The sequence below is a fragment of the Electrona antarctica genome, assembly GCF_951216825.1.
Source record: "Electrona antarctica genome assembly, chromosome: 13".
Classification (NCBI taxonomy): Eukaryota; Metazoa; Chordata; class Actinopteri; order Myctophiformes; family Myctophidae; genus Electrona; species Electrona antarctica.
Window position 1 is genome coordinate 26,023,383 of NC_136794.1, and position 27,233 is coordinate 26,050,615.

General features: G+C 41.9%; 1 protein-coding gene across 5 annotated transcripts in view; it reads right to left on the minus strand.

The window, feature by feature from the left end:
• The window catches only part of adarb1b (adenosine deaminase RNA specific B1b), a 196,974-nt gene that overhangs the window by 28,502 nt on the left and 141,239 nt on the right, over positions 1-27,233 (minus strand). For all 5 annotated transcript variants that reach the window (XM_079517556.1, XM_079517555.1, XM_079517557.1 and 2 more), the window contains one exon: positions 2,282-2,356. In XM_079517556.1, coding sequence (XP_079373682.1) covers positions 2,282-2,309 — 28 coding nt within the window. In that variant the 5' untranslated portion in view covers positions 2,310-2,356. The remainder of the gene's footprint in view (positions 1-2,281; positions 2,357-27,233) is intronic.

A 27,233-nucleotide genomic window follows, 5' to 3' on the forward strand; every position in this document is an offset into this window, starting at 1 on the left:
TGCCATCTACAGTGTCATCTGCATATACTACCCACTGACATGTCCCAGGGCGAGACAAAAGTTATTACATCCGTCATACACGTCTCCACGTTCCAAGAATATAAATTGTGTCTTTAGTCACTTTAAGTACTTCTTTTCATATGACATGCAATATCCTTAGGCATGTTCATGCACTATGCCGAGTAACCTGGAGACTGTTTTGCGGATAATAGCAATGCAAAGGGACAAAGGAAGGATCACAGTCATGCACAAGACTGGCCGGCCAAGAAGAACTTTTCTAAATGGAAATTAGTACATTATTGGAAGTTGCAATGTAGGCAAAAGTGCTGTCAGGATATTGGATATTGTAAGATTAATTGAGTACTTGTGGCCATAATAAAAAGAAGTGAACATTCCAGGACAGAATGATAAAAAATTGAAATAAAGCACATAGATGACTTCTTCACTTTGATTATTTATCTTAAAAGAAAGATTCATAAAGATCATGCAAGCGGACACACTCTCTCACAGAAAGAATACTGGAGCTTGTCTTATTTCAGTCCCAGGGTAAAATACAGCATTAATTAGTGGAGTATTGATGTTTACACAAACACAAATACTGTACATACTGCTCTTCAACACAAACCACTTTAGCTACAGGTAGATCTTAGCTAGTAGGGAGTATCAAATTATGACCAATAGGCAATACTCAATTCAAAATACATATAAACAAACACCAGCATGCCATGCACAGGAACATGTACTGAGGATTACAAAAGGAAAGAACACAAATTGAAGATTATCACAAGTTAAGAGTCTATTTGTAAATTATGATATTAATTTATTTTGTCGGGAGAAAGCTAAATTTAACATTCAATATCTTTAAAATAAAATGATAGTCAGTAAAGTTTATGTGGTTTCCATCCCTTTAAAACCAACCATAAATTATTTCCATTTGAGCTGTAATTTATTGATGTAGTAGTAGCCTGTGTGTCACATTTTTCAAGATGGTACGTGGGTAGCTCATGTTGGAGCATTATTCAACTTGTGCACAGTGATGAACTGGTCTGTGCTACTTCACCATGTCTCACATCTGTACGTCACACAGTTCCATGCTGTGCAAATTATACTTTAACAAATTATTATCACATATCTAGAACCCAGATTGTGTTCTTAGCTATGTTTTGGGCTCAGAAAGATGGGGGGAAAGAGACTGCCTTTGAAAAACATAACAAATAAGGAGTAATATTCACCCCTGGGCTCTGGGAAATTTTGGCTTCACACAGTTACTCTTCTTCACCCCATGAAAGACGGTACGCCAGTGACATTACAATGACAACTATTCTCTTTTTCATTTGGGGTTGGGCACCGGCAGCTTGGTTTGGAATGTGAGTTCAGAACGGTGAAGCTGCAAGGTAAAGAGATTCATTCATATCCCGTCTGACTCCTTCTGCTCCATTGCTGAATTCTGCCAAGACGTCTAATTAAAGTTGAATTGAATAGAGAGAGAGGAGAATTTGAAAATTAAAGTGGAGGTACATCTGTGGAATATGACCTGAAGCTTTTGAGAGATGGAATGATTTGTTTCTCCTTACAAAGTTTTATCACACTTGTGTGTGCTTGTATAAGAATAGGTATACGTGTGTGTGTGTGTGTGTGTGTGTGTGTGTGTGTGTGTGCGTGCGTGCGTGCGTGCGTGCGTGCGTGCAGTTCAGGTAAGAACACATCAAATAGCTCACAACCATGCTCATGCACAGACAAGGACACATTGATGAACAGACAATGAACAATATATCAGATGACAACACAAAACTATGTTTTCTTACTAAAAAGGTAGAACTACTGCATGCAGAGTTTCAGATTTTCTGAGTAGAATTTGTATAATTATGGGTTGGGACCCATTTGTGGGTCGTGGACACATTTTTATGGGTCCCTTTATTTTTGGTTTCCCACATTTAAAAAAAAGAACACCCCCCACCTAAAAAAAGCAATATTTGATATATATTTTTTCTTCTTTTTTTCAGTAATTTCATGAAGAAATCTAAGAAATTCCATGAATTAGATATATATATATTGCAAAATATATATATATATATATTGCTAAAGTGGTTAGTGTGTTTTGTAATAATAATAATCAAAATAATAATCAAAATCTACGAAGTAACTAAAGTTTTCAAATAATTGTGTAGTGGAGTAAAAGTACAAATGTAGTGGAGCAGAACGTGGACAGACAGACAGACAGACAGACGGACGGACGGACGGACGGACGGACAGACAGGCAGACAATGAAGAATCCACTCACTCATGTTCTCCTCCTCGTCCACGTCCATGGTGAAGGGCTTGTGCTGACCAGGGAGCAGCCTGGCTCCCACTCCACCTGGACAGGCAGAGAAAGAACAGTCAGGATGAGATGATGGGTATAAATGCAGGCATGTGCACTAGTGTTAGCTGTTGGGTTGAAGTGGTTAAAGATGAGTGCGGTATTATTTTTTTTCTTCACTTTTTCTGTTTTGTATGTGTCTATGGAGTTAACATTGGCTCAGGGGTAGAGTGACCAGATGGGAACTGCAAGGTTCCCAGTTGGAACCCGGGCTCCCCAGCCTCGGAAACCCAGACGTTTTTATTTCCAGCAAGAAAAAGTCTGGGGCCGAATCCACATCAATTCGGCATACAGTAGCACAAACGTCGCTCACTCTCTGCTGATTTCTGATCGTCTGCACCATTGTTAAATTGACCCACACGCGCGCGCACACACACACGCACACGCACACACACACACACACACACACACACACACACACACACACACACACACACACACACACACACACACACACACACACACAGAGTTTCTCCCGGCGGATCCTGCCGGAAGCTGCCTATGCAATAGGAAGCATAGGTGAGTTCCAGTCTAGTGTCCTTGAGCAAGACTCTGAACCCCAAATTACTCCCGGTGTGCAGGTTGGTGCCTTGTATTTGCATGGTTTCCTCCAGCATCGGTGTGTGAATGGGTGAATGTAATGCACAATCTCTGTAAAGCGCTAAGTAAAGCGCTAAGTAAAGCGCTATATAAATGCACCATTTACCATTTAACATTACTCTAATACTGGCTGGAGACCCCCGGAAATGCTTTGGCCATGTCTCACGACCACCACCCCACCTCCCTCCCCACCACCAATACAAATTTCCCGCTAATATAACCTTAATAATAGAGAAAATACATCATAAATGAATACTGAAACCAGATATAATCATTAAGGAAAGTTTATGCATGCACCACGTACTGTAAACTCTTAATTTCCATTTTTCCAGCCATTCAGTTGCAAACAAAACAAAAAACATTTTTTCTGCAAAAAAAATTTGGGGACCCCCCCAAAATAATTTGGCGACCCCCCAAGGGGTCGCGACCCACGGGTTGAGAACCCCTGCTCTAATAGACCCCCAGGTATGGTTAGAATCTTGAAATATGTCTTCCCTGTGTATTTTTGGTTTCTTCCTGAAAGCTGAAAGCCTTTGAGTCAAAAGGCCCAATAGAAATACACCACGTTAGTGACATCACAATATCATGGTGCTGGGGTAAGCAAGGCGTTGCCTAGCAACCGGGCCAGTGTTAAAAGTTGATTTTCGCTGAACCAGTTTCATATTTGATATAAAGCTTTGTGTACGAGATATCTAGTACTTAGCATACAACGGGTGTAGAGGGTAAGTACAAACATTTTCCCCATTGTTTTGGCATAGATTGTTAGGTATGCCCATATGATGACTCTAAAATATGCTAATATGCTCTAAAAGTGTGAAAAACGTATTTTTCATTTCCCTAGGTCTTTAAGTGGTTAATATATACTACGTCTTACAACGGAGTTGCACACCGAAACTAGCTCGAACTAGATCTTCATGCACGCAATGCAATGCAACGCGTCGCACCATGACTCCATTGTACTACGGAGTACAAATCAGGCTATACAGCCCACCAGGGGCTTATTTCCACCAAAACGTTGAGATCCAAAGAATGTTCTTTCATACATAAATCATTTGATAGCCCTTTAATTAATGTGTGCTCCCTATATACATTTTCTTTTTGGTTTTAATTTTCCAGTCATTAATTTCTCAACTGGATTTTAAGGCCATTGTTCAGTGTGATATGATGTTATAGTGACTGAGCAATATGGCCATCAGTTAGGCCATATACGTCTATAGTGTATGTGAAACACAGAGGGGTATAATGTGTGTCATTATATGCATGGGGACTGATGACTTCTTATACTATTACTGCCTAACAAAGCCCAAAATATGAGAGAAAGACAGAAACAAATGAATGAGAAACGGAGATAGAGAAAGGCAGAGGCAAGGGACATAATGAGAGAGAGAGAGAGAGAGAGAGAGAGAGAGAGAGAGAGAGACACACACACACACACACACATTGATGACATTATGATTCGAAGCAGATTGTGCTGATTCCTCTCTCTCTCTCTCTCTCTCTCTCTCATCGGTGGGCCATTCCTCTGCTAGACACTTTCTTAAGCTAAACTAAATGGGCTAATTAATCTAGGCTAATGGTGGGTGACAGCAAATATGCTAGCACAATTATCACCCTATTAAAGATTCATATTCCAGCCCATAATTGAAAATGAAAAGGTGGGGTGTTGGGAGGGACGATGGGTGGGAGTGAGTCCACGACGGCGTTTGAGATGAGGGTGATTTGTCTCGGGTAGTCAGTAGCCAAACCTTCAGCCAGGTGGTCTCCCCCTCGCTGCGGGTAGTCAGCAGCCAAACCTTCAGCCAGGTGGTCTCCCCCTCGCTGCACACCTTAGCGAAGGTACTCACAGTTTGTACTTAAGTACTAATACTGCAAAATTGTAACCATTGTACAGAATGTCTCATATCATGTTTTCTAATGTTTAAACATGAGCATCGCGCCTGTCTCAGACATGCGCAGAGCAAGTTCAGTCAGGAAACTGTTGCCAGCGGTCAGTCATTGGGCTGCCTCAGCATCATGTTCTCATTCACATGATTCACTCATCCAATCAGATCAGGTCCGCCCGCACACTGGACTGAGCTCCAAAGCTTAAGATTTTATTTTATCACCACAGTGACATGATGTTTCGAGCCTCACGGCTCTTCATCAGACCTCACTCATCCAATCACACATTCATTCCATCTTCATACCGGCTATTTAAACTGATAGTTTGCACTGCTCATCCTGCTTGTTTTCTGCTGCACACTGATACTGCTGCGCTGCTGTTTGCTTAAACTTTTGCTGCTCACCCTCCTCGACCCCAGCTACCTCCTGTCGTTTTTGATCTGCTGTTTAGGTAGGGGGGATTCGGAGTCCCTATGGTTGGGACTGATTTCAGTACCTAAAAAGCAGATCCAATTCATCGCCAAACCATAATAAATGTATTGCTAACTTTATATTCAATAAATATATATTCCATCCATTTATGAGTTGTCCTGACTGAACATCTACAAGCTCACGTGTCACGTGAGTTTCGTGTGAGCATCGCGATACATTGTGAGCTTGTAGATCTGCTATTTTCAAATGGCCGAAATGTATGTAACTAAAGTTTTCAAATTGTAGTGGAGTAAAAGTACAATATTTGGATCCGAGATGTAGGAGTAGAAGTAAAAGTACAGAAAATTGGAAATACTCAAGTAATAAACTACAAATACCTCAAAATTGTACTTAAGTACAGTACTTAAGTAAATGTACTTAGTTACTTTCCATCACTGCACCTTGGCAGCCAGTGCTACATCCATGCAAGGCCAGTTTTGCACTAAAATATCACCGGTGCTCTTGTGCTGAAATTTGCCACTTTTCGCGGCCTGTCAGTTTAGATTTTCGGACGGGGCCGCCTTGGTCATGAATATCTAAGTATCTCCGAGAGCAGTTCCAATCTATTGGGCTGGGCTGCATTGAGAATTCATGAAAAAATAAAAACAATCGAGTGTGTTGTAGCGAGTGACCGTCTATGAATGTGTGAGGTGTTAAATCCCAAAGAACATGCGGCTTACACATTGTAACTGACATTTTCTTCCTAGAAATAGTTGTTTATATGTTGAGTGGAATTGCACAAACCTTCTCGAAACCTGTCTTAACCTGTCATATAATTACAATAGTGTCGTTATAAGCATTCTTTGAAGGATTAACTTTGACTACAGGGACTGATCAGATCAATTTGCATTGGGTAAAGTCTCTGGTCTGTGAACATACCGAACATCAGGTGTAGGCAACTGAGTTTGTCGTCGGGCCAATATCTCGCCAGGACTTTATATGGGGGGTCAGAATGCAGCGCGAAAAATGTTGACCTTTTTAAACGTCCATTTAGAGTCTAAATTAACGTTAAAAAAGGCCAAATTAGAGGAACTAGCAACAGACAGACCGTGACAGCTATGAGTCTCTGTTCATAGCTTTTGAAGCCGTGCACCATTTGGAAAGTGACAAATTATTGCCCAAATGACTACTCGTCTCGTATATATAAAACAGCCTCCATTGGGTATTCGATTGAATTTTCTAATTTTTCCAGCTAGGGCTCTGATGCTGCGGAAGAGTGGCAGCCAGTAGCCAGGAAGTACCCAATCATGACACTGTCCCCCAAAATATGGAGACAAGACCATGATCTACAGCAGGCTGGGATGCCACGCACCACTAATGCAACAAGACAAGCCAAGCGGCACTGAGAGGACCTTTGCCGTTACTTCAATTTTGATGTCAGCACGGTGCCATTTCAGTGGACAAGATATAGGCAATCAGTATGTGATTTAGTCTGTCCTCCCTGTTCTATTGATTTTGAGTTCCCCGTAACCTCCACAAGAACAAAAAGCCCTCAGCTGCTACCATGGCTGCATATCTGCGTGTGTTTGTAGTGTTATACATTCAAGCGGAAGTAATTATTTGTTACAAAGTCATACATTACTATAATTGATATATACCTTCACTATTTGCTCCAATTGATAGATTGCTATGGATTGCTACAACTTTACTATTTACTGCTTTCTGACTGTAGTAGACATTGTTAATCTAAAACGAGTCCAAGTTGTTCTGTGTGTTTAATAACTGAAACATGTGAATTTGTTTTATAACAACCACATGCTAAGAAAGGGAAAATGAGTGAATACTGTTTCTTTATTGTATTATTTCCTTTCCTTCATAATTAGTTAACTAACATACTTATACTTACAGTATATACTGTATTTCGGCTCTATATGTGGTATTCTTTTTTTCCCTCTACACCAAATCACAGATCTATAAGCGTCACAGCTAGGGTTCTATGGTTAACAATAATATATACAGCCATTACACATACTGATAATAATAGTAATAACAATAATATATACAGCCATTACACATACTGATAATAATAGTAATAACAATAATAATAATAAATAATAGTGTCCCCTAATTAATTCCAGTTAATATTGAAAAATGAGGGACTCAAAACCCAGTCACAACAGTTTTACGCTTGAGCAAATCACGCATCTCGAGAAATGCACTGTATATGAACTCTGATGGCGTTCCAGTACGTGACCCTTTCAAGGCACGCACGGCTGACGCAGGCTTTTTCCAATGCCGTGGGCCTGGCCGCCCCGCTTGCTATCTCCCACCACATGCATAAATGATACTGCATCATCAAGCGATGAGAGAGGGGGGCCAGTTTGAGGTAATTCAGAGTTTGGGGAGCAGGAGGACGGAGGACAGGTGGGGCATGGGGAGACGGATGAGAGAGAAAATGAAAAACCCTCAAATTCAATCTGGACAGCGAAGAGGGACTGAGGGGAAATAAGGTGGGTTTTGATTTGTCTCTTATCCCTCGCCCGCGCTGTGGCGGAGAGATAGACCATCGGGCAACGCACGGCTGACGGACCAGGAGGGTGGGTGCGTGGTGGGGTACGGGAGAGTGGAGAGGTGGAGGTGAGTGGAGATAGAAAAAATGCAATCCTATTCCAAGTAGAAAGAGAGTATCATTATCTCCTCTAAAACAGCAGGCGGTGGACAGAACTGCCCTTGAAGGACGGTGGGGGGTTGTGGGAGGGTCGCAAAATCTACGAGGAAAAACTTTCGCTCCAGGGCCCCCAGGGGGGGCAACACCAACCAAGATAACGAAGGAAATCTGAATTTCTGATGGATTCCACAACAGCTTCAGCGCTCGACACCATTTGAAAGCCTCTCTCAAAGTGAAGGGCAAACTTTAAAGAATTCAAAGTCTGGAAACATGTAAAACTGTGTCGTGGTGTGCACAGCAGCGTCAGTTACTGGACTGTTAGTAAGTTCTAAAGTAAAACTTAAGAACGGTAGACGGACACAGCGAGGGGTATACAGTAGGTGCCCAGAACTGCTGCAAGTGCTGTAGATGTAAAGATGAAAAAATGTCCACAACTGATGTTTTCAGTGCAAGGCAAAAAGTGTGTGTGTGCACACACGCGCACACACACACACACACACACACACACACACACACACACACACACACACACACACACACACACACACACACACACACACACACACACACACACACACACACACACACACACACACACACACACACACACACACACACACACACACAGTATTTATTGTAACATTGCCACTGTTTAAATCTGTAATTATAACTTTAGTCAAACAATGTACATTATTAATTGTTCATTACTGTGCTCCCTATTGATGTACATGAGGTAATACAAACAAAAAGTTGGAAGGCCAATATATTTGTAATTGGTCCCAATGGCATTGTAATTGGCCTACTGAACAGTATGATTGATTGTGATTAGTCCCCTGACAAGATGATGGTCTCTGACTGACTTGTCTCATTTTAAAGTCAGGTGCACTGTAAGTGGTAAGTAAGGACACGTCATTTCAACAAAAAGGTTCTGTATTTCATAGGTTACCCATTTTGCTTACGCGGCACTCAGCTTCTCCCAACTTTTAATTTGAGGAATGTAGAAGAAAAGAAAAGAAAAGAAAAGAAAAGAAACGAAAAGAAAAGAAAAGAAAAGAAAAGAAAAGAAAAGAAAAGAAAAGAAAAGAAAAGGACTATTCATGACACCAGAGGGACATTAATCTTGTCTTGGATACCATGGCTTGGTTGTTAAAGCTGTTGTTGTTAAAACATTCAGTTGAACATGTCTCACCTCAACCAGAGTCCGCAGAGTGTCAGTGACACGGCTGACTTATAATCGAGCTAGGCCCTTGGGGAAAATATACCTTCTTGGTCACCCACATTACATTAATAGCACATTCAAAAGGTGAATGCATTTAAACTTGGGGCATAGAGCCATGCTGCTGTGACTGGACCTGGCAAGCAGTACATGGGAGTGGGAGACGCTTTGAAAACATCGTAACACTTTGCTCTTCTTTCCTTCCTCACTGGCACGCACGCACGCACGCACGCACGCACGCACGCACGCACGCACGCACACTCGCACAGCATGCTTCAGTTCCTAAAGCCCAGCCTTGTACGTACAGTATAAGTATCCCCACAATCTTACATACAGCAAAGAAGACATAACTCATCAACCAACTAAATGGAAAAAGTGGTACTCCAAAATAAAAGATGCAAGGCTCAGATGCAATTTCTCTTTTTTCTGATTATTTGAGAGCGCTGGCGCGTTTCGACAGTAGAATTCTTCATAGTAGTCTAAAAATCTGCTCTGCTCAAAATCTACAAAGTAACTAGTAACTACAGTTTTGAAATAAATGTAGTGGAGTAAAAGTACAACATTTGCCTCTGGGATGTAGCGGAGTAGAAATACAAGTACTGGAAATTGGGACATACTCAAGTAAAGTACAAATAACTGAAACTTGTACTTAAGTACAGAACTTAAGTAAATGTACCTAGTTACTTTCCACCACAGTAATTTCTGTTAGTGGTTTCTGTTATATCTCTGGCCTTCTGAATCATCCACAATGCTGTTATACTGGCCTGAACAATGGTATCCATCACCTGGTGAACACTTACGTGGATTCTGCATTATGCCTTCATGGTGTTTTGGATTCTGTCAACTATCTCCAAGGATTTATATGTCTAATATTGCTCGACCTGGAAGCAGTGGCAAATCTGAGAGATCTGCTTTCATTTAGCTTCTGCTCACGTACTGTATGCGTACTGTATTGTCAGGGTAATTCGCTTTTGTTTATTTCTTTGCTTGTTGATTTTGAGGTTTATACACCGGTCTTTTTTTATAGCTCTGTAATGTATGTTTTGTCTGCTTTCTATGTTGACACATTTCTTTTGTATGTTTAAATAACCTCAACGACTCACACCAGAGGTAAAAGATATGGCCATGATCTGAATAGCTTGCATTGCATGTGTTAGTGTATGAATGATTTTTTTTTTTTTTTACTGGGGGCTGAGTTTTCTTCTTTCTTTGAAATATGGCTCAAAATATTGCATCGCTTGGATGCCCAGTAATGGATATGTCGAAGCTTTTTGTTTAATATAAATTCTTTGCCCTGGAAAATGTGACAAATGTATTGTTCTTACAGATATTACCATAGCGGTTCTGTAGTCAGTAATGGTAAAAAAAATAAAAAGAAAGGTTGTTTAAATATCACTTTTAAAGCAGCTACTATGAAGTGTATCGATTATTATAACTATAACAAAACCTAATAAAGATTACGAATATCAAACTATTTGTAGATTTCAGTTATCTCTATCTATCTGCTTTTTGTTAACCCATTTTGACTGAGATGAGATTCTAAAAATGTCTTCTACATCCTGACAGTTTTCTGAAAAAGCTATGTTTCTATGTCAGTCGTTCTTCGATTTTTCAAAAATAACAGACCTACAAGCTCCTAATGAGCTTGTAGATCTGCTATTTTTCAATAGCTAAAGCATAACATACACCAAAAAGGGTTCCCGCCCAAAATGGGTTAAGGTATTATTTGTGGCCTAAAATTGCTAGCTTTGCTAAAGCTAACATGATAAAGGCAAGACCTGATTTAGTGTTGTACAGTACATGTACAATACATTGAATTTAGGTTTTGAATTGATAATATTTAGTCAATCATTTGTAGATAACAGTGAATGTGGTACACAGAAATCAAATATGAGTTATAATGATTAACAAATGTTTATTTCTCACTAGCCTTTTCAGAGAAACGAAAAATATTTATTTCAATAAGATACAGGACCACAATGGAAACGAGCCCCTAGTGCTTTTTGTGTTATCCTTTTAACAATCTTTTTAAAACCGTACCTCTGTACTATTTGCAAACTGTTAATAAAGTATCCAACCAAACCAATTTTTGCTTTAAACTTTTTGCTTTAAATTCTCTACACCTTTAACGGTCACAATTCCTCATAACTAACAAAAAAGGTAGCACATTATACCCGAGAGTATCGGATATAAATATAACTTTGATCATAGTGACATTATCTATGATCAATAATAAAAATGTCATTGGGCAAATGCCTCACCTTAAATCCTTGGTCCTTAGGACTGCACTGCTTGCTTGACCGACGGTTTGTATAATTGACTGCCTTGGTTGGTCTGACAGGCACTCTAGGGTGGCATGGATGTTGGCAGTGGCAGAATCAGGCCTTGGTGGGTAATGGAGCAATTCAGAAGCCCAGCTGAGAGTTAGAGGCAATAATGGCACTGCCTTGGCGTGTCATCTATATAGCTCCAAGTCCCTAAAGGCATGGAAACATTCAGTCATATTGATCAAATTATGTCTGGTTTAATGGCTTTTATTTTACAAGCGATGCCACAGGGCAAAAAAAAAGGTAGAAATGATTTTTTTTCTCTTTTTTACTAGGAAAGGGCAACATTGTTTTGATTGAAATTAAGAAGGAATTTATTGTTTTCTTTATTATGTAATATACTTGATGATCCTCGAGGTAATTTATATTATTATTCTTTATTTCCTTATTCAAGGAAGGTTTTTGCTGACCATGCATGATATTTTTCTGCACTGCCCTACTTCAGATTCATACAATAACACACCTGGGAGCCTCCCAGCACAAACTCAGTCTTCCAGAGGTGGAAAAAGTACTCTGCTAAAAGTATCAATATACTGCAATGTAGATATACTGTACTGTACTCTATATACTGTTCTCTGTTAAAAGGAAAAGACTGGAATTCAAAATGTACTTGAGTAAAAGTACAAAAGTATTGGCAAAAAAAAATCCTAAAGTACCAAAACTAAAAGTACTAATTATGCAGAATGTCCTATTTAAAGTTTTCAAATGTTTAAAATATTTTGTAAATAGTACAAGCGCACAATGAGTCTCAGTGTGACGCATTGTGAGCTTGTAGATCGGCTATGTTCAAATGGCCGAAAATTATATAGGGCTGAAGTTGTTAATGTATGTTTTGTAAATCTACAAAGTAACTATAGTGACTAAAGATTTAAATAAATGTAGTGGAGTAAAAGTACAATATTTCAATCCGAGGTGGAGTAGAAGTAAAAGTACTGTAAATTAGTACAAATACCTCAAAATTGTAATTAACCCATTCGGAACCCCTTTTGGTGTTTTAAGCATTATGTTCTATACTTTAGCTATTGAAAAATAACAGATCTACAAGCTCATAGCACGGCACCATGAAATTGTTTCAGAACCACTGACACAGAAACATAGGTTTTTCAGAAAACTGTCAGGGTTTAGAAAGCATTTGCAGAATCTTGTGTCAGGTCGAAATGGGTCAATTACAGTATACTTAAGTAAATGTACTTAGTTACTTTCCCCCACTGCAGTCTACCGTCCGTGGCCACTGAGGCGCTTCAGTGGAGCCTATACAGTGAGTAAGTTAAGGCTGTGAGTGTTATACAAGAACACATTGATGGTAGTCCATGGGGGAGAGGAGAGCATTTCCACATCACTTGCTGAAAACAAGCAACTTTCTTTCCATGCTTTTCTGTAAACTTTATATAGCCTACATCTTTAGGGCTTTAACTCTGCCCTTGACTGTAGGTGAGGTGTTAAAAATCACGGGAATGGGAAATGTCACAAAAAGAGTCAACACTGCCCCACTCAAGATGTCTCATAGGAAGGCACAATAATGACAAAAATAATGGGATTTATACTGTATTTTTCCTGCTGCAATCTCCAGCAATTGATTGATAAAAGTGGATAGAACTATTAAAAAAATGAATTTGGTGCTCCTACGGGTAATAACAATAATAATAATAATAATCTGTCTTCTACTTGAAATCTATTTTTTGTATAACTAAATTGTGAATTGTAGCAAAGTTTAAAGAACTATACAATTCTAACTTTCTCAAGTAGCTGCCTCATTCAGTAAACTGTAGAAGCCTTACAATATATCTTCCCAATTATAGGAGAGGTATCATCAACGTTGTACAATGAACAGCGGCGGACTTTAACTTCACTCCAAAACCAGGCGGGATTTTGTATAAGCTGAGAGCGGTGAGTTGTGGCCGGGGAAATGGAGAGAGGTGGAGAAAGGGGAAGAATCTGTCTTTTTATTGTGTTCCAGACTTTAATATCTGACAGTCGGTCGTTCATCATTCCACGACGGCTGATGGTGGGAGTGGGGTGTGGGGCTGGGGTGGAGGAGGTGTGGGGTGGAGGAGGTGTGGGGTGGAGGAGGTGTGGGGTGGTGACGCGGGGCTAGGGGGTGGGGGAGTATCAATGTGAATTTTTTATTTGATGGGTTTTATGGGAGATTGCATTTTGGAGGGCTGGCAGCACCTAGGTTCATTCAAGGGGGGTGGGTGGTAGGGGACGAGCAATAATGGGAGAAAGCACAGGTAAGGCATAAAAGTGTGTGCAAAGCGCACGTGGACACACACACACACACACACACACACACACACACACACACACACACACACACACACACACACACACACACACACAAAAACTGTTTTAGCTACATACAGTGCACTCTGCGATACACGCTGGCTCCACCACTGTGGAATTCAAATAAGCAGTAACTCCATCCATCCATCCACACACGCTGCTGAGAAGTGCTCAGAGCTCAGCTCAGCTCTTCTCATAATGTCCCCCGACACTTATTCTCTCAGTCGCACATTAGTCTTTTCGTTTTCTTTTCAAGCCTCCCACCCCCCACCTCACCCCCGCTCCGCAACATCCTTCCTTCCCCAACTCATCTTTTTCTGTCCAATATCTCGCGCACACATTTATGATATGCACACACACACACACACACACACACACACACACACACACACACACACACACACACACACACACACACACACACACACACACACACACACACACACACACACACACACACACACACACACACACACACACACACACACACACACACACACACACACACACACACACACACACACACACGGCTGGTTTCAGTTGCGGTCATAAATCATAGAACTGAGTAGCTAGTATGAATCCCCCCCTGGTGCCTGCAGAGCCGGAGGGGTTGCTGGAGTGTGTGTGTGCGTGTGTGTGTGTGACCAGTGCACTGGTGATGGTTGCATAGGCCAGAGAGGAGAGGAGGTAGCTAACTGACCAACCTCTGAGGTTGACACAATGGAGACAGACAACATGGAGGACACCCATAGCACGCACGTGCCAGTGTTGATTTTGACTGCATTTCTTTATTTTAGTTTTAGTCTCTTGTCCACTAGTCCCTTCCTAACATTTTAGTCTATTTTTTATTTGTCAAAATTGTCAATATATTTAGTTTTAGTTTTAGTCATCACAGCTTAGTTTTCATTTAGTTTCCATTCAGTTTTCGTCAGTGAAAAAAGGTAGTCGACGAAAAATTTTCATCATAGCTTTAGTCGACAAAATCTGGCACTGGCACATGCTCACATTTTTGTTGTTTGTCATACCTTATATTTGATTACATTGTCTAACTTACTATTTGTTTGTTATCTTAGGTGAGAACCATGCACCTTTATGGGTTTCTTTTTCTCACCTGCACTAATATTTCTCTTTTAATAAGGTTACCTTTTTGTACAGTTTTTATTGTGCGAATAAATAAAACTTTATGGATCTTTGTATACGAACAGCGCATGCTGTCCCTCTTCCGCTGGTATCCTGTTTTTACAATACAATATATATTGGATATTCGGGCCAATGTTTAAGACCAATATTCAAATTTCATTTCTGGGGAATGTTAACAGACTTAACACACACACACGCACCTATAAATGCCCCCACAGTTTCACATGCACACAACGTTGTACGGAAGCATCTTCAATGTCTTCCTATAATATATATATTTACAGGCCAGAGAAAGAGAGAACGAGAGACATTCACTCCTTCCAGTCGTCAGCCTCTGTGTGCCCTAGAGCTGCTCCATTTAACAATTGAAATATGAAGACAGGTTCTCTCGCCCCATTCCTCTGGCCGCTAGTTTGAACGCCGAACGCCGCAGGTGTATTCGTACCAGACCAAGACGGCGGGCAAAACAGCTGGGTCACACTGAACCTGAGGGCGGCCGACTCCCAATGTCCAATGGAAAAGTACTTCATTTTGTTACCTAAGTAACAAAATTAAGAATCAATACTGCAATGTAGAAATACTCACGGTTAGTAAAAGTCCAGAATTCAAGTAGTAAAATAGGCCCTCCAGAAACATTTGTTTATGCATACTTTACTGCATAATTACACAACTATTATACAACTTATTTAATTTTAACAGCTTTAAACACTTTGCAGATGCTTGTCTCATCTTTAAGATCTTAAATGGACTTGCACCTCCACCACTGAAACAGTTCATAGGTCGAAGGGACAGTGGTGACAGAGCAACAAGGGCAACTACCAGAGGGGACTGTGAAGTGCCAATCAGACGTAGTGTGTTTGGTAAAACAGTCTTCTCTGTTAGAGCCTCCCATCACTGGAACAGTCTCCCCACAGAAGTAAGAGAGACCTCCAACTATCTGACCTTCAAATTCAACCTGAAAAGGTGGCTAAAACAATTCAAATCTGTAATCATGAGTAACTATCAGCACTATTTAGTATGTATCACCGGTGTCATTTCTCACTCCACTTTGCAGTTGTTCTGTCCCCTGTACCATGTTGATCTGTTCCTGTATTGTACTGTATTGTATTGTGTTTTTGTATGGACATAGTGTTGGGTGCTGGCACATATGCACACATGGCATCAACGCATGGTGTTGTGTGCTGGCACACTATACACTCTGTCTTTCTTTTTATCATTCATTTTTTAAGAGCCTGCCCAGGGACTACAGATTAAATTTAGCTTTGGCTAACTCTGGCCCATTTACATTGAGGTGAAAACTGACATGTTGATTAATGAGCTTTGTCCCTGTCAAATAAATAAAATAATCAGCCAAATGGCGCAGATTATGCAGGGGTCACTGTGTTGCAAAAAGAGTGCATAAACGCTAAACGTGCATAATCGCTAAATTTCACTGCATAAAATCACATAAATCCCACATATTCCGCAACTTTCCACATATTTCACAACTTTCCATATATTTCACAACTTTCACAAATTCACTGCATAAAATCACTTAAAAACCCATCATTGTCTCCACCAGGCCGAAGGCATGGGGAGAGAGTATGTTTTGCACTCCGTCCGTGTGTCCGTGTGTGTGTGTGTGTGTCCGTCCGTCTGTTACCAGCTAATCTCCGGCACCGTTAACCCGGTCGATGCCAAACTTTGCACACACACTCCCTGGATGCCAACGATGAACCTCTGCCCCACATTTTACAGAACGGCCTGTTATAGCGCCACCATGAGGCAGCTTTTCACATTTTTTACCTAAAACTGCACCGATCTGCGTGAAACATTGCATGCACACTCCCTAGAGGCCAAGGACAAACCTTTGACCTGCATTTTCCACATCTGCCTTTTGTGGCGCCACCAGGAGGCCGACTTTTGTAAAACACATTTTTGGATATTACTACTCCAGATTCTGTCCAAAAATCTCACAAATCGTTACACAGCATCTCTATGGTCATGTGCTCAAGTCGGATCTGTCCGATATTTCATATTCCATCCTAATTGGCTATAATTGGCTTTCACAGTTTGCAAGATTGCCCCGTTTTGAACAAAAGCCTCAAATCATGAACGCAGCATGCAATTTACGTGAAATCTTTCACACATTTTCTTACTAGGCTGAGGAATATATCCCACCCTTTTCACATTGGCCTGTTATAGCGCCACCAACAGGTTGATTTTTGCAAAACAAATTTTTGGAACAAAATGCCTCAAGTCATCCAATTGCCATCAAAGGCAAACATGTTTATATTACTCCTAAACATTTTGCCAAACATCTCACACAGTCCTATCCTCCTGGTGGAGACCTGTGCCCAGAAGGGCACTTTTTCTAGTTTTTGCCCATGTTTTTCTGGAGGGTCTAGTAAAAGTACTTATGTAGAATGTGCCATTCAGTACAGTACAGTACAGTACAGTACAGTACAGTACAGTACAGTACAGTACAGTACAGTACAGTACAGTACAGTACAGTACAGTACAGTACAGTACAGTACAGTAGTTATTATGTAGAATGTGCCATTTCAAGTTTTCTAATGTATAACAATATTTTTAAAATAGCCAATCTACAAGTTTACATTGTACCAGTACAGTACAGTACAGTACAGTACAGTACAGTACAGTACAGTACAGTACAGTACAGTACAGTACAGTACAGTACAGTACCACTCAGTTCAGACGAGTCTGAATGTCAGGTTTGTTTTGGCCTACACCAGCACAGGCTCTGACACAAAGGACAGTGTCATGAGTGAAAGCAAGTTTGGACGGTCACCGGAAGCTTTTTTTAGTGCACTATTCTGTGACTGAGACACACGTGCACGTGCACACGCACACGCGCACACACACACACACACACACACACACACACACACACACACACACACACACACACACACACACACACACACACACACACACACACACACACACACACACACACACACACACACACACACACACACACACACAGGCTGTGTCTACAATAACAGATCATCAGACCATTTTGCAGTGCTGTCCAAATGTATAGAGAATCTTTTATACCCTTGTATCCCACAATCGACAATGCACATCCAACTTTATTTTCTATTTAGTTTATTTGGGGAGCCTAACCAAACCATGTGTGGTAGGATGCCATTAGAAACCATCCTAACCAAACCATGTGTGGTAGGATGCCATTAGAAACCAGCCTAACCAAACCATGTGTGGTAGGATGCCATTAGAAACCATCCTAAACAAACCATGTGTGGTAGGATGCCATTAGAAACCATCCTAACCAAACCATGTGTGGTAGGATGCCATTAGAAACCATCCTAACCAAACCATGTGTGGTAGGATGCCATTAGAAACCAGCCTAACCAAACCATGTGTGGTAGGATGCCATTAGAAACCATCCTAACCAAACCATGTGTGGTAGGATGCCATTAGAAACCAGCCTAACCAAACCATGTGTGGTAGGATGCCATTAGAAACCAGCCTAACCAAACCATGTGTGGTAGGATGCCATTAGAAACCATCCAAAACAGAAAAAGGAAAGATAATGGCTAAAGGGTGGTTAAGGAGGAAGGAGGAGGGTGGTCAAAACAAGATTGGTGGTACAGACGGAAAAGAGCCCAATATGGTGGGGGTGAGAGAGAGATGGCGAGGAGGAACTCCGGAGAGAAAACAGATCGAACCGGACCGAACATCCAAAATGAGAGATCGAAGATGCGGGTGGAGAGAGAGGGAGAGAGAGAGCCAGAGAGAGAGATGGACAGAGACAAATGGCCGTGGGAAATGCCCGGAGTAGGGGAGCCGGTCTATCAGACAACCCTTTCAGCCGGTCCTAACGCAGACAGATAGGCTAGCTGGCTAGCCGGACAGTGCTATACGACTGATTTATACTTTGTTGCGTGGCGGGTGTCGTCGTGCACCGGAAATAAAAGATCTACAAGCTCACAGCACAGCGCATGCATGCATGCATGCATCGCACGTCGTGCACTTCTGGATCGGCTATTTCCAGTGTGCGATACCCGCACGCAACTAAGTATAACTCAGGCGCAACCAATCCAATGCATTGAACCCCAATGTAATCCATCCCGCACGTTCGGAAATTACATTTAGGCCACTACACACTGTACCTACCTCCATCAATCATAGCTTGATTGCAGGACCGAGAACCATAACTGGTAAATGTGAGCATAGAGAATACACTGCAAAAGTGTTCCTTTAACTTGTTCCTGTCCCAGACAATATATTTGTAATTTTCATAATGTTACTGATGTCTGAGGTGGGTGGGTCTTTCAGTACCTTCATGATGCTCAGTGACATCATAGAGAAGGTAGGTTTGTTTCCCTGCCCACATCCATGGTTTTTTCTACAGGCAGGTGACGTGTTCGGGTGAACAGATTTCCCCCCCCTATGATAGTAGCCTGGCTAATAAGCTAGACTCAAATCACACTGTTGTGTGGTATTTGAGTCTGGAGATGCTGTGTATGGATATTGTTTCCCGGGGGGCGGGTTCAAACATTTTCTCTTTGACGCAATTGGTTAAAGCTACTGTCAGTCAAAGGTCTCAAGCATTGAACGTCACTGTACCAAAGCCTGCCCATATTGCATACCGTGTCCCGATTGGCCACACCAGTTCTCTGGTGTAGGAAATGGGCGTTCAATTGAGCCTCTCCAGACCGTAATCCGCCGGCAGGCAATTTTTTTTTGCCAACGGCTGATTCGGTCTGGCTTATTAGCCAGGCTACTATGATTGGGCCCCGCCATGATATCTATTTTTCATTTTTTTGTGAAGTCTTTTTGTGAAAAGAATTTAGTAGAGTACCTCAAGTTGCCATGTATTGCTGTACTTCAATATATTTTGATGAGAAATATTTGTTATGTAATATTTTATTTATTTATGTTTAGTCTTCTAGGATTACCGGTAAGAGCCATTTTAGAACTGGGGCCATCCGATAACTCTTTTTTGGTCCATTTCCGGTTATGCCCGATCAGAAATTTAAGAGAGAAACACAATCCATAGTAAAAAAAAAATAAAAATAAAACAAGACGAGAGACAGGGAGAGAGGTGTGGTGGAGAGAAAGATCGAGAGAAAAAATGGAAATTATGAGGAACAATGCAATGGCTGCAAGAAAGAGAAAGTGCTACGGTAGGTGCAGGCTGACAGAAGGAGAGGGACTTAAGAAGGTCATTGCTAACTGTGCATGTGGGTGGATAAGTGCGGACCCGTGGTTGCCATCCTATTACTTTCACCAATCAAGTTTTGGCAGTCCAGTGATTACCTCAAGGAAGCGAGAGGAGAAATTTTAATAGAAATGGAATTGGGATTCATTCTCTTTTTTTTTTCCTTTTTTTAGTCAAGTCCAGAACTGTCCTTCCCTCCCACGGTTCCCGTTGCTCAGACAGAGCCCAGGTAAAACTCATCATAATGGAGTACACGTGTGGCCTAATGGAGAAGGGGGTCCTGGCTGGACTGTCGTTTTGCCTGATTAAAACTGATGGGCCACGGTGAGGGGGCTGCGGAGTGCGGCCACCCAACATGGCCCTCTATGGTCTCGTCAAACGCACGCAGGCATGTTACAGGGACACGCACACACACACACACACACAGATACATGCACACACGTCTCAGAGTCCATTATTCAATTTGGCCCTTCTAATGACCAGTGAATTAGGCTGCCAGAAGCGATTTGCCTTCCGGGCCCAAATGCAGCCTTTACACACTTTCCTCTACTCTGCGTATTAAGGAAGAGCTCCCTGGACACTGATAGCCATTCAGCCTCCTCCAATCACCTCTTCACCTCCCTCAGTGAAACTAGTTAACAGAGTGCCATTGTGGAGGAATGTGTGTGAGATGCTTCCTTAAAGAAGAGAAGCCAACCATCTACTACTCTGTCACTGACTGGATCCATATAGGTTGGTCCGGGTCAAGGTGTATTTAATCTCCTCTGTTCATTCATTATTAGGACCTACTGTAATTGCAAGCTGAAAATCAAACCTTTCCACAATGCTTTCGTAATTGTATATGTATATTTACCGGTATTTGTATTTATATTATATTATATTTCAAAGCTTCTTCTTTATTTATGATTACGATAGTGAAGGAGCGACAGGACAAGTGGGATAGCGACTGGGGATGACATCAGATGTGTGAAAAACATGTATCTGCTATGCACTCTTACCAGGCGAGTTCCTACACAAAAGCCCCATGCTTTAAAATGTTTAATCTGTCACGATTACAGTATCAATGTTTGATTGCTATTATTCTTTTCTTTTCTCATTTTCTGCTTTATTTTGACAGTGACAATGAACAGAGATACAGGAATGGCAGGAAAAAGAGAGCATGAGGTCGAATGCAAACCCAGGCTAGCTGCGGGAACTTCCGGGAAGGTCATAGCCTTCAAATGGTAGATAGGTCTACCAGGTGAGCAACTGAGGTGCCCTGTTGATTGACGTGTTCAAGAGCCTACTGTCAACACAATGGGCTCTATGCAAACACGTCATGTTGGAAAGAACCTTCCCTTGAAGGCTCAAACAGTCATGGTGCTGCTATTGTGCATGTTGGCTCACTGGAAGAAACACTCTGCTACACCAGTGGGTCCTTGAGTGTGTTCCAAATGGCCCCTAACGCTCTGTAACTCTCAGAGTTATGGGCAGTGTTGGGCAGTTACAAGTTACTTTTAATATATTACTGTAATATTATTACTTTACCCAGTAATGAGTAGTGTAAGGTATCTGCCAAAACAGTAATATAATACCATACCACCACTGTTTGAAAACATTTCATTTAGGATGATTGTTGACTCTTATCATTGTTATTATTAACAAAATGATTCAGTTCTAAAAGAAGCTGGCTAAACTTATTGTGTTGTTGTACATGGTCCTTACACTACCCCCTCCTTTCTGAAGTGCGCCTCGCTTCACTCGCTTCACTCCTCGAGTCCCTCACGTCCCTCGCGCAAGGGCACGCTCCAGCGTTCATCCCACCGCTGCCACCAATGTAACATTTAGCACCCTGAGCTGGAGTCGAACCCCGATCTCCAACTCAGTAGACCAGGCAGGCGACAAGCCATGCCAAGAGAGCTTAGCTCCCTTGGAGGAGCCCAAACTGGAGGCTGTACTGTCCAAAATGTATATAATGGTGAATACAACCATGTGCTTGACTAAATATAATGTGGTCAACATCATCAATTAAATATAATAATAATAATAATAATTAAATGAAATAACTCTCGCCTGGAAAACTGAGAAGGTGATGATGAAGGATTCCATGTATTGAGAGAGTATATTTAATCAAATAAAAACCTTGCAACTTTTGCTTTCTTTCCATCATTTCAAGGTTGTTGGGGCACCGATTCTCCCCGTTTCACGAGGAGCTGTAAAATCTATGTGACAGCTCTGATTTATGACACAGCAAAGGCAACAAGAGCCGCCTGTGGGGGCTAGTGTGTGTGTGTGTGTGTGTGTGTGTGTGTGTGTGTGTGTGTGTGTGTCCAGCAGTTCACTGAGGACCACCACCAAAGGTATCATACAGAGGATACTTCACGGGTGAGCCACACCCACAAATTATCATAGTCACACAAATAATCGTATACAAACACATACCGAAATTTAGTTAACACTTTTGGACTCTTGCCCACTAAGAGCACCATGAAATATACATCAATTGTGCCCACTTTCTGCCCCTTCTTAAGGTCCAATGGGCTCTATGCACACAGAATAACACTCCCTACTTCCTTCACAGGTGTTACCGATGATACTAATTAAGGATTTAGTGTGCAGTGGTTCTCAAACTTTTTAATTTTTAAACCTGAAGTAATATAAAAAAATGTGTTTTACATAAGTCTGCCTCTTGGTGGCGCTATAAAGAGCAGATGTGAAAAATGCAGGTCAAATGTTTTTCCTTGGCCTCTACGGAGTGTGCATACAAAGTTTTACACAGATTGGTCCAGTCATAGGTAAGTACAAGAACCGGACAGTTATATCGCTTTAAGTGGCATTTCTTCAGCCTCATAGGGATGTGCATGCAAAATTCCCCTCAAATTGCACTCTGCGTTCATGATTTGAGGCATTTTGTTCAAAACAGACCAATCCTGCAAACTTTGGAAAGCAATCTTAGCCAATGGGGATGGAATATGGGGAAGCGGAAAGCTCCGTATTGATCATGACTATAGAGATTGTGTATACCGAGTTGTGTGATGTATGGGTAAAATGTGTACAAGTAATATAAAGAAATGTGTTCGCAAAAATCGGCGCTATAACAGGCCATTGTGGAGCAGAGGTTCGTCGTTGCCATCCAGGGAGTATGTGTGCAGTTTGGCATCAGAGATTTACGCTGAAGAAGGCTCTCGGGCCGAAACGTCCTAACTGTTGTTTGCTGCTGGGGGGAAACAAAATAAAACTTGAATCCTTCCAGGAGACTACGTGAGTGCTGGTATTCTTTTCTATAGACAGTTTGGCATCAACCAGGCCAACGGTGCCGGAGATTAGCTGGTAACAGGATGGACACACGGACGGACACATGGACGGAGTGCAAAACATACTCTCCACATGCCTTCAGCTGGTGGAGACAATAAGTCTAGTAAGTGAAGACGAGGTGCTATGGAGCAAAAGCCTAAAAATGTACAACGTCAGTGACCAATAATTGTATTAGTCTATGGACCAAACTATCACAATGTGATGCTCTTTTGTCAGAACATATTATTATAACGTCTACATTGGGAATAAAAAAGGTGTAAACAATAATTGCCTATTCTAATAAATAAATAAATAAGTAAATAAATAAATACATACAAATGTTCCCACTCTTACAGTGTTGAAAACACACAGCTTCATATGTTCACTCCACTGTCCTCTCTCTCCACACTGTTCTGAACCTGCATCAGCAAGACAACACCATGGCCTCCTATCATTCAGGGTCATCGAGGTAGGTAAATGCTACAAAATGAGGCATTACTTACAGTACACTGACCAAACCATTTTGGAACTACAGGTTATTAAACCACGGGGCACAAAATTAACTTTTGTACTTGAAGCACTGGTGCTACCAATTTCAAAATTAAGGAGCACCAGAAAACATTTAGGAGCACCCACCAAAATGTAATGAGCAGCAATATGTAATAATTATTTTCCATTCATTAAAAATCACACCCGTGAGTGGTGCAACTCCGTGTAGGGGTCCCCGGGGGGTCCTCGGAAGTTCAAGACCTACAGGAACGTGGTCAGGGTGCCGGCCCGGTTCCGGTGAGCCGCCCCGCGTCCGAAACGGTCGAGAAATGACAGAGTTACCGCGTGGGGGTCCCCGGGGGTCCCTGGGGAGTCCCTGGAACATCCAGACGCCCAGGAATGCGCCCAGGGGGCCGGGCTGTTTCCGGCAAGCCGCCCCGTGTCCAAAACGGTTGAGAAATGGTGAAAACCAACCAAGCTATTTTCGTGCTTGGACAGACAGATAGACAGACCCAGGGACACACATAGCTGTGTAATGGAGTGGTTGCACCACTCAAAAACAATAGTATAACAGTGTGGTTTAAATATAACATAAAATGATGAAAGTAGTTAAAAATGCATGGTAGGACATATTTGGCTGTTGGACCCCCGTCTGAAAATGGTCCGTGCTAGGGCCCCCTCCCCATTTTTGTGCGTGTGCATCAGACCGTCCCCAACTCCCCATTCTCTCAAATCTGATTCTGAAACACTTGGTGCTGACCTGACCAAATGTACTTTTATCAGCAAGTCCCTCAGACTCATTCAGTCGCACAAACACGCGCACGCACGCACGCACGCACGCACGCACGCACGCACGCACGCACGCTCCCCTGTCGCCCTCTCCTTCTCGCCTGGGTGCCTTGGGTGTTCACAACAACCACCCGTTTGTCACATTCAAGGCCGGGTCAAATGCACTGACACGCTGCTCTTTGCTGAGGTGTGTGTGTGTGTGTTAACAAGGAAAGTACACACATACAATACTGCACCTTTTTAGTGTGTGTGTGTGTGTGTGTGTGTGTGTGTGTGTGTGTGTGTGTGTGTGTGTGTGTGTGTGTGTGTGTGTGTGTGTGTGTGTGTGTGTGTGTGTGTGCGCGCACACGCATGTGTGCGAGAGACACTCTGCCATCTAGAAGTTGAATTTCACACCTCGTGACTCGGTTATTGTGGAGCGGAGCGGTGGTTTTGACGGACAGCTGGGAGAGAGGACATGGTGGGAAATATCTACCAGATAAGAGGAGGCTTTGACAGTGATCAGAGGGAGGGAGACAGCCATCCTAGAGAGGAGAGGGCTATGAGAAGGAGGAGGATGTCTGCAGGAGGTGGGAGGAGAGAGAGAGGCAGTAAAATCCTTTAACTTGGACAAATACAAGTACAAATGTAACCGAATTGACCCTACTCTCTCAGATAACGTTGAGGATTATTTATTCGCCATTTGCGCCACGGACCACCATTCAATGAGATTTAGCCTCTCAGACACAAAACTAAAGAATATTTTGTTGTCGTTGGATAAGATTGTGTCAATAATTCCATGCTGTATTGATTTTGGTACCATTAGGAGAGATAGCAGGCAAACGTTTAAGCAATATTACATGAGAGGGTGTGCCTAAGGGCGGGGCTCCACTGGACGCGTGTGACGCGGGTCAAAAAACAAACCGGGGCAATTTTAAAGCAGTCACCGAACGCAGCGCAACGCAACGCATCGTAGGCAGTGGGAGTGGAGCCACCCTTCATTGATTAAAAAGGGAAAATTCCCTGACGGTGACGGAGACGCAACGCTGACGCTGTTGTATAATGATCAAAATAACATTTATTTGACATGCTCTAATTGTGTAGACTTTAAATAAAATTATAATGCAGATGTTTAACGATAATTTAACTCTTGTGAGTGTAAAAACATTTTACACTTGAGTAAAAGATCTATAAGAGTTAAAGATCTATTCGGGTCCATTTGGTTACCAGATTTCCATCATTTAGCCCACCTGGAACCTCAAGGATCACTGGTGGTCCCCGGACCGCTGGTTGAGAACCACTGTAGAGGATAAAGGAGTGCTGCAGTGTGTGCAAGAGCGGAATAATTGTAACAATGGACTGCCATTTGTTTTCAGGGCGACTGAATGATGCAACAGTGATAGGTCGTTTACACGGTACAATCCTGAGAGTGGCAATTTAGCTCTGAAAGTGTAAAAGTGGAGCCCTAGGAAGGAGCATCTCCGGTGGTGTACGCGATACGTCAATACATTTCCAACAAAGACACACAAGGTTCTCGCTGTCACCGTGTAGAGCTCTTTGTTACAGAGACCACGTGCAATACTTCCGACGGACCATTAGTGGTCCACGGACCACCTGTTGAAAACCCCTGCTCTAAAGCAATGATCGTTTAAAAAGATCAAACTGACCCGTCTTGATCACATGACTATAGAGATCATATGTACCGATTTGTGTGAGATTTGGACTGAATCTGAAGGATTCACATAAAAAATGTGTTTTACATAAGTCGTCCTCCGTGTGGCGTTATAAAGAGCAGATGTGAGAAATGCAGGACAAGGGTTTTCCCTTGGCCTCTAGGGAGTGTGCATACAAAGTTTTGCACAGATCGGTGCAGTTATTATAGGTAAAAACACGAACGGGACAGTTATAGCGCATATGGATAGCGGATATGGATAAAATGTGTACGAGTAATAGAAAGTGTTTCGCAAAAATCTTCTATAGTGTAGATTGGGGTCCCAGAGACAGAAAGCATTATCAAATGGGGGTCCGTGACCAAACGCATACGGAACTGGTGGTCCTTGAAATTAAAAAAGTTGAGCTACACGAACTGAGGAACAGCCACTGTGGCTTTTTTTAAATCCCTCAACAGCCATCTCCAGTGCCCAGGAGTGTGGTGGTCAAACACACCTTAGTGGTTTGTGCAGTCTCTGTACAAGGTTCCCGCTGGCAGTCATTAGCAGCATGATAATCAAGGCTAATTACACTCAGACACAACTCATTTTTAAGGTCTTAATCAACGGCTGATGTAATAAACATAACCGTGTCTCCAGTTTGATTTGATTTGTTACGGCCGTTAGAGAGAACGAATAGGCTTGTTCAGTGGCAGTTGGTGTGTTTGTCTTGTGGATCTGCTAGATCCAAATAGACATTAGAATTGCGCATTGTGAATACAAAATGCCAAAGGGAAGGGTTTGACAAACTTGAACAAAGGAAACGTTTCATTCGCAAAAAGCTATGCATATCAGACTTCCAATTATTAATCCATGAGGAATTAATTAAAAAAATAGAAATCAATGATATAATGCAGTAAAGAAAGAGAATTAAAGTCAAGGACAAAGTAATGTAATGTCTCAAAGCTGGTTCTAGCCTCT